The 17346-nt window shown below is 44.5% G+C and overlaps 1 protein-coding gene and 1 long non-coding RNA gene across 3 annotated transcripts in view; one reads left to right on the top strand and one right to left on the bottom strand.

Annotated features, from left to right (window-relative positions):
* The window catches only part of LOC149356001 (uncharacterized), a 27218-nt gene extending 15523 nt beyond the window's left edge, over positions 1–11695 (top strand). For both annotated transcript variants that reach the window (XM_089577727.1, XM_089577728.1), the window contains one exon: positions 11344–11695. In XM_089577727.1, coding sequence (XP_089433853.1) covers positions 11344–11632 — 289 coding nt within the window. In that variant the 3' untranslated portion in view covers positions 11633–11695. The remainder of the gene's footprint in view (positions 1–11343) is intronic.
* Positions 5510–17346, bottom strand: LOC149356000 (uncharacterized). Its single transcript, XR_016289784.1, has 5 exons — positions 17183–17346; positions 15798–15957; positions 13814–13914; positions 11525–11619; positions 5510–5645 (listed from the first exon to the last, which is right to left on the bottom strand). It is a non-coding gene; the product is annotated as an uncharacterized LOC149356000 (long non-coding RNA).

The following is a 17346-nucleotide window of genomic DNA, read 5'->3' as shown; positions in this document are numbered from 1 at the left end:
TAGGATCATTGAATTGGCTCCTGTCATCATTCTCTTTTCGACAAAATGGGGCAGCAAACTGCTTTGTGCGTGATACAAGAGAGCATGCAAAGTCATTTTGCAGGCATATTCATCTGTGATGAGGCTTCATTGGCTCCTCTAGCTGATGAAGGACTACTGTCATCATCGTACATTTACACATCTATACCTGCATGGTCAGGTTTTCATATGTAAAAATCTACCTGAACTGTGCTTGAATATGCTATTTAATAAACCAAACTCTCTGAATCCATACCTTTGTTAAAAATTGAAGACAACATAATGCTGTCCGATAATGCCGTGAACGGTGACAAAAAAAGCTATAAGCCAAGAATTATGCTTTCTAGCCTCCCCCCCCCCTCCACACACACGCAATTATGCTGGGACAGAAAAGACATGACATCAATTCTGTGGATGCTGTATGCTGGGTTTAGTCCTCACGTAGTACTTGATTTTGGCCTATCAGAGACTAACGCATCGCTTTGCCCTCTTGCAGTTGCTTTAGGAAGTGCAGCTAGAACATTAGAAAATGCGGAAAAGCATCAACCTAGAGCAACACATTGATTGGTTTGATTCCTCAGTGACAAAGTGCGCCGTTTCGGTCTGAAAAACAGCGAATTTTTGAAACAATTTCTGGTGCACTCATTTCTATTACAAATTCCATCTCTTGTTTTTAGCACTCTTTCTTTCCACATAGGAAAAGGTTTCAGTAGTCTTTTAAACAACCATAAATTTCACTTGCAGGTTTATTGGAGGTCCTTGAGCAATGATTTTGCCTTGTGGACATAATTAAGTGCTCTAATGATCATAACCTTGGTGAAATTCAATTTTTTTGATGCCCCAGCGATCATAGATTGTGATGCGAGAAATATGCGTCAGCAGTATTGGTTGTGAATTTTGCTTTTACATTGATCTCCTTCCCACTGCATCTTTGAATTTGATTTTGCTGTGGTCTTCTGGTGGGTGGAGGTAGGGTCAAAGCTTAGTGCTCCTTCATACAGGAATACTATAGAGGACACACACACACAAAAAAGCCATTACTATACAGCATTTATAATTTTGCATGCGCACACGCATAGACAACACACATGCACAAGCAAAGGCCATCATTGCGGCATTTGCACTATTGCACTGCTTTTCGTTGATGTCATACACTCAAAATACATGGAGCAGAATACCTTTTAGGGCAGTTCAGATTTAGTTCTCATCGCTGTGCATAGTAACGGAACAAAAATAAATGGGCCTCAAGTAGGCACCTTGCATTTTCACCCCATCCATTGTCCAGACCGTGAGTGTACGCACTAACAAGTGGTAGATACACTGAAAATGTTTGTTCCCCAGAAAAACTCTCCATAATTCTCGTAGTCTATATTGACGAAGCTCAAGGCAATCAATGTCAACATTTCTGTGAGTCTGCCTGGGCAATTTCACAATAAGGTGTGGGTTTCTATGGAGCCTGGCACCCAACTAGGAAGATTTTCTCCGTCCTGGCTTGCAGCACAGGGCGCTCGCAACCGAAGTAACATCTCCGTGCTCCAGGGAAAGAAATAAATATTTATTTCTTTAATAAATAATTGAGTTTTTTTTTACGTATTTCAAACTGTTTAGAAAACTTTCAGTGAAAAGGCCATTGCAGTTGAGGTTTGTAGAAGAGCCTTTCGCTGTAAAACAATGCTACGCTCAATAAAAAGGTTACTAGGGGTGTGCGAATAATACTCTTTTCTCAACCGAATTGAACACGAATAGTACAGCTTTGCAACTGAATTAGGTACAAATAGAATAGCTGAAAGACAATTGAATACAAATCAAATATTGAGAGAATATCAGAGTTCCAGCACCGCTGTAGGATTAACACTGTAACTATGGCAACTGCTAGCGTACGCAAATGTGGCAAGGCAACGCGTAGCAACAGCAGTGGTGGCAACAGCAACACGTACTGCTAACCGGCTGCTCTAAAACTGTCTAGTACTGAGAGAATTGTGACCACAGTGAGGTGTGGAAAGGAAAATGATAGGTGTAACGTTAAGGAACCGTAAGAGGGCAGAATGTAATGACATCCAAGTCGAAATCGGGAAGAAGAAATGGGCTTGGGCAGCGCATGTAATGCGAAGGCAAGATAAGCGGTAGTCATCAAGGGCAATGAACTGGATACCAAGAGAAGGCAAAACCGTAATAGGGAGCAGCAGAATGTTAGGTGGGCGGATGAAGTCATGAAATTTGGGCGGATAGGGTGGCAGCAGCTGGCACAGGACAGGGTTGATTGGAGGGGTATTGGAGAAGCCTTTGTCTTGCAGTGCATGTAGTCAGCTGATGATGATGATTGAGAGAATCAAATCGAACACGAATTGAATATTGTTATGAATATTCACTACTTGTGCAAATGTTCCATGAGCAATCAAGAGAACCCGCAAAGGCTGATTTCTTAGTTACAGCTGTATCTGTTAAAAGACAAGACACGGGGGGTCACAACACAAAGTCAGTGTATTAACTTTATCATTTTCATGCTATGCTCATAGGAAAAGCACCTTTTGCTGTTGATAGCAGAAGATAATAAACTAGCACCACATCTCGGTGCATGCAGACAGGAGAGAGCTACATACGAGGCTTGGCCTCCGAGGTCAGGTATAATGGCCAGCTTTTCTGAACTTGCTTGTGCCCTGCCGAGTTATAAAATCTCTGAGGCCATGTATTACGATTACGAACACTGCCGCATGAATGGATAGCACTGCAGTGCTGAACATTTCATTCCGCTAGCGTGCCTTGCTGAAGCTTCTTTTGATAGGAGCGCTGCATCGAGGCACCCCACATCCCGTGGATACTGACTGCACGCTGCATGGTACGGGACGTGTAAGGTCCCTGTTTTTGCAATAGCCGGGGAAGAAAAGTATGGCAGGTTTTATTCTAATGTCCTGCCAATTATTTGAAAACTGACATATTTGATGTGTTTTGAATTATTTTAAACTCTATTTGATTTGTTTGAATAATCGAGTGGGAGGATGTTTAATTCGCAATTCAAAATTCCTACATATTCAACCACCCCTAGCTACTGGTTTCGCTTCAGAAACATGGCCAGCGGTTTCTGGTGTGCGACAAGTTCACCGGTCAAATTTCAAATGATTTTCTCTCCCATTTACACCCAAATGAAAAGCGGTGAGCATAGCACTAGGTTTTCCAGGGAATTTGATTACTAATTTTTAAAAATAGGGCTTTTTAGGTAGACACTTTTTGCAGCATGTTATTAGCAGTGCTGGCAGATGTCAAAAAGGCTAATCATATTAACTAGTAAAGTAATTCACTAAATTTTCATAGTTACATTTTTAACTATTAGAGAGGCACCTGATTGCAACGAGAGAGTTGTAGCTGGCCATCGGTAATAGCCATATCAGTTCTTGGAATTTCGAAAACGCGATTACCCACAGTGCTGTGGCTCGACAAAATTTTGCTGTTTCGGCTAGTTACGTGCACTGGAGGGGTTGCTTTGCCTGCATGCTTGGAAAAAGTGGTATTTTGTACAGTGGTATCTTGGAAAGTGGTACAATGCAGCCAAATTTCGCCGAGCCACAGTGGTGAGGCTAATCACATTTTGAAAGGCTAAAAATTGATATGGCTATTGCTAAATGCAGGCTACAAATCTCTGATTGCCATTAGGTACCTATCTGTAATAGTTAAAAGTTAACTATGAGAATTAGTTAATCATTTTAATATAATTAACATGTTTTGCCTGTTTTGTGAAATCTGCCAGCACTGGTAATCATCATCACCATCAGCATGCTACGTTCACTGCAGGGCAAAAGCCTCTGCCATATCTATCTAATTAATCCTGTCCCAGCTGCGGCCATCATACTCCCCGCAAACTTTCTGCCGCCTCCTGCTACACTTGCCTTCTCTTGGAATCTGCTCCGTTACCCTCAAGGCCTAGCGGTTACCTTGCATTCACATTACAATGACGACTAGGATGTCATTAACCCACGTTTGTTCCCTCACCCACTCTGCCCATTTCCCGTCTCTTAACATTACACCTTTCATTTTTCTCTCTAAGTGAGGATAAAAATAAAGTGCATCCCCCGATGCCAGCAAGCCAACCGTGTGTTTTTTTCACTGGTAATAATATACCGCAAAAAGCTGCTCATTATCTCAAACCCCATTTTTAAAAATTCATAAGTAAACACCTTCCCTGAAACACCTGGTATATTTGTTGTGGTCTCTATCTATGCGTCAAATCACAGAAAATGCCGAATTTCAGGAGAGTCACTGGAAATGGAGGGGGAAAATCATTTTTCTGGTGATCACATGCACCAGGAGGCACCATAACATTTTTTCCAGCTATTCTGTCATGTTCAAGATTATTTGCCTAATGGCAGTCTCACTATTCGGCAAGAGTGCAAAGTATAACGAGATCTTATGCTTGTCTTGCTCTTCACAAGTCACTGCATGGAAGTTTCACGCAGGCTGAAAGGGTGGCATGCCAAAGCAGCGACGCTTCTTTCCCGTACTTCAGCAGCATTTGTCGCGCATCCTGCAGCGAAGCTTCCCGTGCCGCCCCCTGTGTCCAAGCACGTAGCTTAAAGGCACGATCTTCCGCACTCAGGTGAAGCCAAATTTATTTGTTTTCATTCTCTATCAACAAGCTACAAAGCGTTACTTTAAGGTTAACATGTAGATGTCAGGTTTTCTAGTCTAGTCAAGGCAGGTTTAAACGGGACTGTTTCCCAACCTATGAGTTATTGAAGGCATTGCATAGGGTTCACTGTGTTTATTAAACACTTCATGAGAGTAGAACATTTTGTGATTGTATGCATTTGCAGCTACAAAAGTAAAGCAATTTAACGAGGTTTCTTTTGACAAAAAAACGTTATTAAAATCATAGGATATTTAGAACAAAATAAACTGCCACAGATAATGCTGAGATAACACACCAATGTAAATCATAGCAAAGTCTTAGCTGAACAAAACAAAATAATGAAGATGTTAACATCCAGTAAAAAACGAGAAGTCTTAGACAATAACGAAGAACCAATTGAAATTCAAACATGGCAGCTTTCAAGTTAACATCTTGCAGGCACGGTTTTAAGGCATAGTTAATTCATTCCAGGCATTCATTCATTGTTTCATTTATGTTACATCTAAAATTAATAGGCTTCCTTCTTGCATCCTTTCCCTATAATAAATATAAATGCATTATGCTAAAATGAAACTTTAGAACATCATAATAAGTCTATAAAAAATTCCAAATGATCCATCAAAGGTTTGAATGCTCGAATTTCGATCGTGTAAAGCAGCACAAATGATTCAAGGGAAAACATTAATTATCGTCTGTAACAGTTAAAACTTTGCTCGAATCAATGTTAATTACTACATCAATATATAAGACAAGTGCTGACCACTCTATAGAGAGGGCACTTTGGCATAAAAAATGCTGCGCTGTTGAGAGCTCGCTTCGTCAGTGCAGTCCGTCGACACTCGTCAAGACTCTATACGGCTCATCTTCCCTTTGGAATCCATGTTGACCCACGTTTCAGGCATGTTCCCCATTTAACAGGCGGACAGACCTGCGCAGTCGATGGTGAGCATTGCAAACTCCGGACATGCGTTGTGGGTGTAGGCAGAGCTTGCGCTGCTCCTGTTCGCTGCGAAGGTAAAAAAAAAGTAACAGTGTAGCAAACAGATGTGGAAAAGGCATTACTACTATTCTATACAGGTGAAAGTTACCGCTTTGCGGCGATGTGCATTGCACTCTAGAGCATACAGCACCTTCCTACACACATTCATGCTGCAGCTGCTGTTGCTGTAGTCATACATTAGATTATTAATAAAGTGTATCCACCGGTAGCTTAGTCAGATGCTTTAAAAAAGGAGACATGGGAATGCCTGTCTCTGCACAGCCTGCAAAATATACAGAGGCATGGGTAGACACACAAGCCTCACGCTCATGCCTCATTTGCCACACTGACAAACAAGTGGGGTGGGGCAAAAAAAAAAAATGAAAAATAATAGCCCCTACCTCCACCAGTTTTGTACAACAGGCTTGATCCAATCGTAATATACAAAAAGAGACCCAAGAACAATTATAATTTTGACCACCTGAAGGTGGAAAAAATAAAAGAAAGGGGGGGGGGCTACTGAAGTAACCTACAGCCAAGGGAGCGGGCCTGGGGAGACTCCCCCGATCTCCCCTGGGAAGCAACAGGAAGGGATGTGATATGGGAATAGTATATAGGAATGTGGTTATGGGAATTAGGAGGGAATGAGGACAGCGGAATTTTTTTCCGTATTCTGATCCTTATGAGCTCCTTTCCAGGCCTGCGCAGAGGGTGAGCACTCAAATTTCAACCGATATTGTGGCGCCCGGCCTCTGAGTTTACTTCCATGCCATAGGGAATGTTGCCGGGGTCTCCGACCTTCCAAGGCAGGGTAACCTGACAGGTGCTGGACTGAGATCCCCTCCCCCAAATCAGGTCCAGCCACCCTGAGATTGCAATATTGCTAAGATGACTGTTTTCGCCTGCCCGTTCGGTGCATCAGCTCTAACTCCAAGGTAATCGCTCACAGTGAGAACCCTGTCACGGTTTCTTAATGGCATCACACTACCGGCGTTCACCCCCTGTCATAGTCTGTGAAACTCCTGCCTCCAAGCTTCAACGGCTTGGAGTCTCATTTTATGCCCGCGGCTCACACTTTGGGTTATTGCAAAATTTTTTGCGTGTGAGCTATCCCGAGGCTACACACCTAAAAGGTACTTGGCTATTGTCACTCTCATCGACATAACTAGTTCACCCTGTTGCACAGGACGCAGAAAATTTTTTGTACGGGATGGGTCATGTGGATTCCGGCTTTTTGGTGTCAAGAACAAGTTTGCCGTGTCTATTTTGGGTCTGCAAGGGTTCTCGTCCAGAAGTGCTCGTGCGGCTATCTTTGTCATCGACTTCGAGTCCAAACGCAATGCCGCTGTGAATCATCATCACGATGCGGCGCTTCCCTCATACTGGTTTAGTGCATGGAACGGCCTCGTCGAAGCAGCATTTTCTTCTCGTAATACTGCGCTTCTCCGTTGCATGTCATATCGATGCCTTTGGAACCGTATCCAGGGGAAAAAAGCCGCCATGTGCTAAATTTCAGGCTAGCACCTGGAAGCACGGACGAATGCACCACAATGCAAGAGATGTGCAGTTCGGTCAATGCTCAAGCGACCAGGAAATTTTTAACCCCTTCTGCATGCACGCTGTCGCACGCTCAAAATTCCAGTTATTTTAATGCTGCCACATCCTTCAATGTCTTCCAGCATAGCTTTTATGAGGAAACTGCTGGGCTCTTGCACCCGCATCCAGCGCGTGTGAAGATGCGCAGCCGCTAAGCTGCGTGGATGTGCTCCCATGACTCTCCACTGGCGTGAAAATGGGGAGTTTTTTAACATGACGTTTAGATAGGCGAGCATGCGTACCACTGTACAAAAAAGGATGCATGCCACTGTGTGTAGGAAAGAAAAAATATTTACCACTGTAGGTGGTGTACCGTACCCTGATGTCTGCTGTCCCTCTTTTTTTTACCCGCCGCAGTGGCTCAGGCGCTTTGACATTTGGCTGCTTAGATGTATGTCGTGCTATGGAATCCTGCGGCCGCATTTCACTTGAGTCAGAGTGGAAATCTGGCCATGTGCTGTTCATGTCAGTCCATGTAGAAGAAGCCAGGCGGTAGGAATTATTCGAGAGCCCTCCACTAAGGTGTCTCGCGATGGCCACGTGCAGCTGCGGGATGTGAGGCAGCTCATATTTTGTCATTGTTGAGGCAGTTCAGTGGTGCAGTTGTGGGCGGCTAACACGGCTGATATGCAGTCGTGTGCTTACCCTGGCATCGTAGAGGCAAGCACAGGGGATTTTTTTTCAGGTTGCGCTACACGAACATACTCTGAAAGAAAAGGTTGAACAGCTGCCGTCGTAGCACAATTGTTTGTAGGGTAACGAACGGAGATGGTTCCTCTTCCTCTACCTTTTCCCAAATTTCAGTGTGTCAACTTCTCCGCTGCAGTAGCAAGGAATTAACTCTTCAGCAGCACACTTTGTTAACCCTATTAACCTGCAATATGAAAGGTCTTCATATTTGCACCTTTTGGTCTTTTGCCCTAGTGCCTTTACCTCCCATATTCATTTATTCATTCACTGTACACAACGTGTGGACGTCGCTAGTTTGTATCCCTCCGGCAACATATGCTCTTTTATTCTACTTTTTACTAAGTTATCGTGCGTGTAAATGATGGTTATACTTTAAATTTCCCACTTTGATCAAAGTCATCATTAAAAAAATTTCCTATGCTTTGCTTGGTTTGTGTGATTATTCTTTTAGTGTACAATATCGGTGGGTTTATGTCTATTTTCACAATATGCGTTCTCCAGAAAGCAACAGATAAAAATTGTGGGGGTATCACGCAGCAGTGGACGGCTCTAGGTTAGTTTAGACCACCGAGTGTTCTTTAATGGGCGCCGAGTTCGCACAACACACCTGCGTTTTCGCATTTCACCTGCATTGAAATGCGGCCAAGATTTCGCCCCTGAATTTTGGGATCAGTAGCCGAGTGTCAAAGCCATTAATCCACCGCGGTGTGTTCAGCGTAATTAATGAAGAAGGGAGTTGCAGGTAAGATGGAACGAAGTGAAAGGTGCATTGTGACACTTTTACCACGAGAGCCATTTTACACAGCCCACCTAGAGCCGAGCTCCACTGTAACCCTACATGGCTGGCGTGACGCCCGAGCGACAGCGCAAGATAAGCTCGAACTATGGAGAAGGAGATGGCTTGAGTGAGACAGAACTAAGAAGAATGCAGTAGTGGGATCATGCCTTCACGTGACGCAAAAAGCTTCCACCCAGCCTGGCACCAAGGCCACCACCGTGCTTAAGATCAGAAAAAGGAGATAGCGGTAGCCTGAGCTAAGGCGATCCCAGAGCCATCACACGGCTAATGTTAAAGGTATGGTATGGTGATCTGATGAGGCTGCGATGTTTCGGATAAGATCTATGAAGGTAGAAGTTTAATTGGGGCACGCGACAACGTAAACATGACCTCAAGCTTGCGCGATCGTTTTCTTTTACTGCACCACGCGTAGAGAAGATGCTGGAAGTCGGGAGAGGAAGTCAGTGCTGATGCTGCAAATTTTTTCAAGAGTAGGTACCTGAAACCTGACTGCTGTAATACATGCGCAGGGCAGAAGGAGAGGTACAACTGGGCCTTGAAGAGATGTCTTCGCCAGGGCATCAGCAAGCTCATTTAAATGAATTATTCTATGCACAGGCACCCAAACCAACCGTAATCAACACACATGGGGTGTTACCAAGCATTTGTGTAAGCGGAGTGCCTGAGATCCCCTGGACACGGCGAGAGTGGAACACAGGAATAATGAATCCGTCATAATTATGACAGAAGACAAAGAGCTGTTTAACTTGCGCACGGCCAAATCTACTGCTAAAAATTCAGCAGAATGAATGCGGGTGTAATCGGGAAGGCGCAGTGATAATGACCAGTCAAGAGAGAGCTAGAGAGAAAAGGCCAACACCGGCATTTTCTTCACACTGTGAGGCATCTGTTGCAATGAGCACATGAGTTAAAGCGCATCCAGTAATCCTGTAATAACCCGCTGAGCAAATAGAAAGGCATTAATTTTGCATGCTTTGGAAAGATGTCATCACAGACAGTCTGAATAGATGTAGAATTGGCGTGCACTGGAAGGATGTCCGAAATGCAGATGCTTAAGGAGTCAACGAGAGATTGCACAAATTAAACCTATACGACGAATCTGCGAATCTGACGAAACCTGTGCGAAGCGACGAATCGCACATTTTTACAAACGTTTGGAGTGTTAAGAGCCGAAATCTTGAAAGCAAAGATAGAGTACGTGCTTCCAGGTACAAAACAGAATTAGCCAGAAATTTTGGAAGGCCCAGACAGAGGTGCAATGCCTTCCACTCTGAGATAAGAAGGGGGCGAAGTTTATACGCATACGCTCCAGAGAATAAGACAACCGAACTCTAATACTGGATGGAAATACATTCTATAAACCATAAGAAGTGAGTGTCTTCTCATGTTGGAACGAATGTTGCTCAGCCTGTGCAGCATACCGACTGCTAGGACTCCTTTAGCAGTGATCTGATCAATATGCGCCCATCAGGCAACTGAAGGATCATAAATTATTCCAAGGTATTTGACAGTTCACACTTAAGAAATTACATGGTGCCAACAAACAATAGAGATATTAACTGGACAAGGGAGCAGAAACACCAATAAACCATAGTTAGTGACATTAAGGGACAGGTTAATGTCCCCTAACCATTCGTCCTGGACATTGAGGTAAGACTGTGAGAACTCGTACAGAGAGTATATGTCATGCTCGGAAGCGAGAAAGGCGATATGTCAACTGTGTACACATAGGTTAACACCTTATGACTGCAGGGAATACTGCTAAGTAGAGGGGACAGGACCGCATCTTGGGCACTCCTCTCACTTGTCGAAACCTGCTTCAGGAAACATCGTTCTGGAAGCAGGAAAATTCTCTGTCAGCCCGAATTTCAGAAACCCATGCCACAAAGTATCTCGGAAGGACTACTGCCTCTAATCTTTGCATGAGTGTCCAGTGTTCAATGTTATCATAAGCCTTAAACACACCTAGACATTGCCTTGGTGAAGGAGCTTCTTTTTCTTTAACATTCAGTTCCAGTTCACGCACCTCTGCTTGCATCTCGTTGCAAAACTGGCAAAATCCTTGCTTCCTAAGTTCACTGATACTCTCTCTGACAGCACTGAACAGGACGTACTTGGATGGAATTGTTCGTTTTCTTTTATCCACACCACACTACGCACCTCATTCTCGGTTCTCTTACCCAGCAGAACACGCACAGAAACATGAACACTGCACACAGATCGACACAATGCACCTCGTCGCTAGAAGTTCTCTTCTCGAACGCCACGGAATCTGCTCCGGTCTACTTACACCTATACTGTCTCAGCTGCTCATGTCACAGGGCTGCTGTCGTACTTCAGTTCTCCCTGTCGCACTCCTGCGTAGCTGTTATGCCCAAGAGTGCAGTGCAGTTCACGTGGTCGTTGCGTGATCTGCACAGTCAGGCCACCCCTTTCCTACCCCCCCTACACTCCTCCGCAGCTGCGAGAAGTGCTCCACATTCGTACCATGAACGCATCTTCTAGGCTAAAGAGGCTGCACTAATCAGCGAACGCCGGCCAAATTCAGTGTGTCCCACATTGCTGATTGCAGTAGCCCCATGAACAAAAATACCCGCATGGTATAACAGTGTCAACATTTGGTCTGACCTGTGCTTTCAGGATTGCCTCGAAAGCAAGAAGCACTTTCCACGACCTGCAGGTGGTCGAAACTGTTCACCTGGACAAGCCAACAACGAGATGGGTGCACATCGCAACGCAAGACTCGGCTGGCCGCCCTGTCCGCGCCTTCCATGTGCAGATTGTAGGGTTGGCCAACCACAAGAATGGCCAGGACACCCACCTGCGGCAGATCAAGCTGTACTCTCCTGTTCAGCGAGCCAGCTTCAGCATCTTGCTTGGCGTAAACTTCATGAGTGCGCAAGGCCTTGCTTTCAACTGCATCCATTGAGAGATCAGCGTGTCAGCATTATCTGCTCCATGCACGATAGACCTTGATGGGATTTTGTACTGATTTAAGCTACTTAAAGCGATTCATTTCTGCGCCAGTGTCGAGTTTTGATACTTTATCTTCTCAATCCTTGTCTCAATCCTTCTCAATTCTTGTCTCTACTCTTGCTCAAGGTGAAGCATAATTGACTGCACGGAAGAACCTAAAGAAGCCGTTACGTCGTTACTAATTGCAGAAAGGGAACGATGAATTGCTAGACGTCAGCAATAGTTGTACACAAAGGGCTATACCTCATCTCATATGACAAGCTTGGTTGTTTCAAGAATTGTTCGTCAACCTGTGTGCAGCTAGATATGCCTGATACCGTCAGCACACTACGCAGTTTTAACAAAGAATATAAGGGAGAGCAAACCACGATGTTCATTGTACTGAATACAGTACTATCATACCGGCCGTGCGTGTAGTAGCCAGACCGACACAGTGAAACAGACTGCACAACAGAGCCTTATCTACAGTCATCTCTTATTGCACTTAAGAACCTGATGACAAAGAGGAGCGGCGGTCAAGCCAACACTGCTGCTCTGCCTTCGTAGTCCAAAGCATGGCTTGCGATGCCGCTGTGTAGCTTTTCTAACATATGGCGTATTTGTGCAATGTCACTCGTACTGCTGAGTGGCATACTTTTGCTTTTGCAGAGCACAAATAGTTTGGTTGCTTAACGGTCTTAATTTTTTTTTTCTGGCCATCATCATACATTCTTTTTATGAATTATGAGTATCTCAAAAGAGTGTGTTTTGTGCTTTAGGAGTGGATTTTAGGAGATATTCCGGACCGATTGGTATATTTTGCTTTTCTGCATGACCAGAACAAGCAATCAAAATTGCTGATTGGGCAAGTTGGTGAGACATAATTCGAAATGACCAGCGCGAAAACAGATGGAAAACAGCACTCGTCCTGTTGTCAGTGTTTCTTTTCTTGTCTCCATGTGTTTTCGCACTGGTCACTTCGAATCGTAGCAAGCAAAAACAAAAGTAAGATACCAGCTTACTGCATAGTTTGCTTCTCACTCCTAGAGTGGAGCCCGAACAGCTTCCCTAAAGAGTGAAAGGTCTTGAAAAGTGAGGACAGTGGTTCACCTTACTGTACAGATATAGCTTAAAGAATGGCATATGTGCTCCATTCTGTGGCTTGCAAGAAATCTCTGCGGTCTGGTTTTTGAAGATGGTACATGACATTTCTTCAAGTCCTAAAATGATGTGCTCGTTTTCAAGACGAAGCTAGGCACTGATGCCACCTAGTACTTCTGGTCAAATCCATGGAGCGGTTCTTTGACAACAAGTCGCAAAACCTTTTACTTCTTGAGATGTATGAATGAAAATTTCATGGTAGGCTCATCGAACCAGCACTTGAAGCACTAACAGGTTTCAAGAAAATGTTTTCTCAGAATTGATTTTTTTGCCCGGTGTGACTGCTTATCCCTGCTGCATCTTGGGAATTGCTTCTCATATTTCCAATTAGTCTTTTCATTCCGTACCTGAACAAATTTCTGAGGGTGAGACAGGCCCGTTTATTCAAGATATTGTGCCTGGAATTTGTGATAAGGTAAAATTTGGCTAATTCAAATCTTCTCAGAGACACTAAATTCAGTGGTGCGCTAAAATTTTTCAACAAGAAAATTTACAAAAGGGGCCTTTTCTTGCCCTGAGGCTCCTATCCAGGAATGTAACGAACTTCACAGTGCCAACACATTTTCCAAATTCTCATGCCTGGTATGAGCCATTTTGGTATGCTCCTGTAACTTGAGAACCATTGTGCACAGCTCCATAAAATTTAGCAGTTCTACAAATGTTGCTTCTATTAGCCTACCCAGAAAATTTCAGGCAGATATCTCAAGAAAAAAAAGTTCTTGTTCAAGGGTAGCCTCCTCCATTAAAAAAATTAGCAGAATATTCATGGAGAAGTATTATAGAATGGCAAGGCCTTAACACTCTTTCAAAAGGCCGACCTTACACCTAGCAGCCTCTTCCCCTTCCTAGAGCCTCTTTCCCTTCCTAGAGCCTCTTCCCCTTCCAGCAGCTTCTTCCCCTTCCTTGCATACATTACATGTGATACGTACTTTAACATTTTTAATGACTTCAAATGCATTAGTACTTTTACCAGAAAAATTATGTTGCTACTTACCTTGGCAACTAGTTAGACTTTGGCGAAGTGCAGCCAGTTGGCTATGACCGATCCCATCTCTGTGTCTGTTGCATTTCTGATTTTGTGTACAGCAGCTGAAACTAATATATGCGGCTATTAGGATATGTTTGAAGTTATCGTGGCGTGAAAGAGACACGGACGGAAGGAATGAGCAAGACAAGATGTTGCTCATTCCTTCAGGCTGTTAGGAAATTTTTAATGGTTTCAATAAATAAGTCATGAAAGGAAGACAAAAGACCATGGGCGTCCGGAGGGGGGGGCAAGGGGGGGCGGCTGCACCCCCCTGGAAAATCACTCACTCGAACCGTGAGTGATGGCCGCACGCCAGGGGCGGTGGTGCGCTCAGTCAAAAGGGTAAAAGCAGCCCCGCATGGTCACATCTGCGAAATGCCGCGTCCGGGCGTGCGTCGTTCCGCCGTTTTCAAACCATGCCATCGTTAGCTCTACTGAAGGGCGACCTGTTCCAGACATACAGCGGCACCGGCGAGCATGTGTTTCGAGCCGCCTTGAGATGGGTGTCTGTTTCTTTGATCTCTAGAGAGATAGCGACACGGAGGCAGACAGTGCACGGGGCATCTTGTTTTCGCCTATCGTTACGCCGGTCACCGATGAATTCTTAAGGAGGGAAGGTAAAATCAGCCGTGTCCACCCCCGCTTTGTCGGGCTGCTCAGGGGCAAGCGGGCGATGAGTTGGCGCCGCCGCCGCTCGCTGTCTCCTCCGATCCACGGGTAGCGCAGTTCGGTAGAAGCGCCGCTTTCAGAATCTCCGGCAAAGGGGATTAGCTGCTTTTGTTCACGGCGACGCAGTCTCCCGAGGCGCCCCCACATCAGCGTTCTTTGCGTCTTCTGCGAAAACCAGCACCTTTGGTCAACGCAGCCCGATGGCGCCTGCCTGGCTCGCCTGTCACCTCTGGCTGGGCCTCAAATCACAACAGCGCCCATGTACTGTGCGTGTCAGTGCATGGTAAAGAGACCCAGGTGGTCGACATTACCCGGAACTCTGTACTACTCCATCCCTCATAGCCTGAGTTGTTTTGGGGCTCTGAACCCCATAAAAACACAAAAACAAATTTTCCGACTGGAGTGGCGAGTGTCCCTTCCCCTCGGAAGTTGCGCGGCGTTCCTTTCACCCCCAAAGTGCGCATTCGGGGATACTGCGGCAAGTAAGCCCTTGCACGTGTGCGCGCCTCTGTGTTTGTGCTTGGGTGTTTTTAGTGGCCGGTTGTCAGCGAAGCTGAGAACAACCAAGACAGCGGACGAGAAAACGACGAGCGGAGAGCAGTGTGTGTGCGGTTGCTCGACTGTGCGGATGCGCAAGCAAGATGGAGCGAGGTGTATGAAGCTGCGAGCGTGCATTTATCTTGTAAATAAGTTTTCGTTGTATATATAGTCATCTTTTGTTTTCAACGTACGCGTTCAACAGTTTTTCCAATCAATGTGTATGATGAGTGTGCACCGAGAGCGTGTAATGAAGCACAGAAGTGAATTTATCACACGTGTAATTACGCAATTCGCCCAGAAAAATCCGAGGCGCCTACAGTTGCTGTTCAAGGAAGACTGACTGAGTGACTGTAGTTGCGTGTTTGTGAACATATTGTGCTGTGTGCTGGTCATCAATCCGGGTGAGTCGAGAACCCGTATGCAGCAAGACTGAGCACTCTTCTCCACGAAGTGATATAGCATCTTTTTGCATTTTTATTAATTTTAGTTGTTTCTTCATTGATAAACTCCAATGTACCTCTCCTAGCCGCGCTTTAATTTGCTGTTTGTAATTTTTCTTTCATGTGTGCATTTTGTTTAATTTTTATTTATATATAAATAAATAAATTTACTCCGCAAATAGCGCCTTTCTGCTACGAACATACCCCCCCCCCCCCCCCGGGGCACCAACGGGGCCCCCCCCTGCAAAAAATTCTGCGGACGCCCTTGCAAAAGACACAAATAAAATTTGAGACATTCTTACCAAATATGAGAGGAATAATATTCAGCCTCTCGGCTTGTTTCTTTCTCTTTCTTCCAGTCCCCAAATATAGAACAGCAACTTCGTCACTCATGAGCTTCTTAAATACATTTTTTGCTACAGTAGCCACATCATTTCCTCCGATTTGACCGAGATTCTTTAGCTGAAAGTGAGACACAACATAAGCGATAAGAACTTATGTTTCTTCACTACAAAATGAAAGGTACAGAAGCATCATTTTTCAGTAACTTAACACACTAGTCATTAGCTATATTATAACAAAAATAGACTAGCTTACCACTACTGCAAAAACATGGTCATTTCTCAAGCTGGCCTCCCGAATATCTAGCTGCAACTCCATTGTGACTGGATAAATTGGCATTTCTGCACTGAGCAGGTCAACAGACTCAGCGGAGTCAGCAGAAGGCAGGCACAGGCTGAGTTAATTTTGATTCCATTCTTGACAATGTTCCCACCAGAGTGCTGATCTGTGCCTTGAGGAACTCAATTTCTCTGAGAACTGCAGCAGGGACTGACTAAACAAAGAAAAAAATTAAAGCACTCCTTGTAGTGAGCTCCCCAATAAAAATGCAAAAAGTGAGTATTTCTTACTTTTGTGACACTGCAGGTAATACTGCAGGTAAACACTGTAGGTAATGCTTCCCTCAACTATGCCACAATAATTGAGGTGAACTACTGTAATGCAAAGGCTAATGTGCTTATGATGAATACTGTCAACCACTACAAGAATTACCCCTTCACAGTGCTTGTCCTCTGCAAGAATTCTGTAAGTAGGAAGAGCAAACAACATTGCAGCTGCTCTGAAATACAGCAGTACCCCCCAAATTTTAAGCGCACTTCCTGCCCTCCTACATACGAAATAAAAAGGAAAAAAATGGGAGCACAGCCTCACTACTGATGGCAGTCGGCCACATGGCTGCCTCTAAAGCACGTCACATTTGTAGTTGGATGCAACTCAAGAAAGCAGTGGCGAATGTATCTTAACGGAGGTCCTCCATTCCATGGCGTTAACTTGCTTTCATGATTAATCCCATTTAAGAGACGTCATGGCAAGCTATGTGCGATTTTATGCTCGGTGATTAACTCTGATGTTATGAGGACTGGCTGATGTTACGTGATGGAGGGCATTTTTTGAGGGAATTCGCCACTGCATTTTGAATTGTATTTGACTATAGCTATTGACCTTGTGACTTCAAAACAGTTGAAGGAAAGGACATAAGAGGAAAGAAATGATTTACAGATGGGGTCAAGAATGTAAGCTTTTTACTTTTATTGCCACTTCTTAGGTAGTTGAAAAGTTTGCAGTTTCAGATTATGTATTACTATGCTACTTACATCCTTGACGTTCTGCCAGAAACAAGATTTACCTGCCATTCTTGGGGAGTTGGGGAGGGCAAAGCAGAGAAGTTGCACTGTGTGGACACTCTAGCTGAGACACAATGTTACCTGAGGAGCCATGACCTGCAAATGTAGAAGCAATTATCAGGCTGAGGAGTATTGATATATGAGAGGTGTTTTCAGCTTTTAAATG

The sequence above is a fragment of the Amblyomma mixtum genome, chromosome 3 (assembly GCF_055824585.1).
Source record: "Amblyomma mixtum isolate Tamu chromosome 3, ASM5582458v1, whole genome shotgun sequence".
Classification (NCBI taxonomy): Eukaryota; Metazoa; Arthropoda; class Arachnida; order Ixodida; family Ixodidae; genus Amblyomma; species Amblyomma mixtum.
This window is presented reverse-complemented; position numbering and strand designations above follow the sequence as displayed.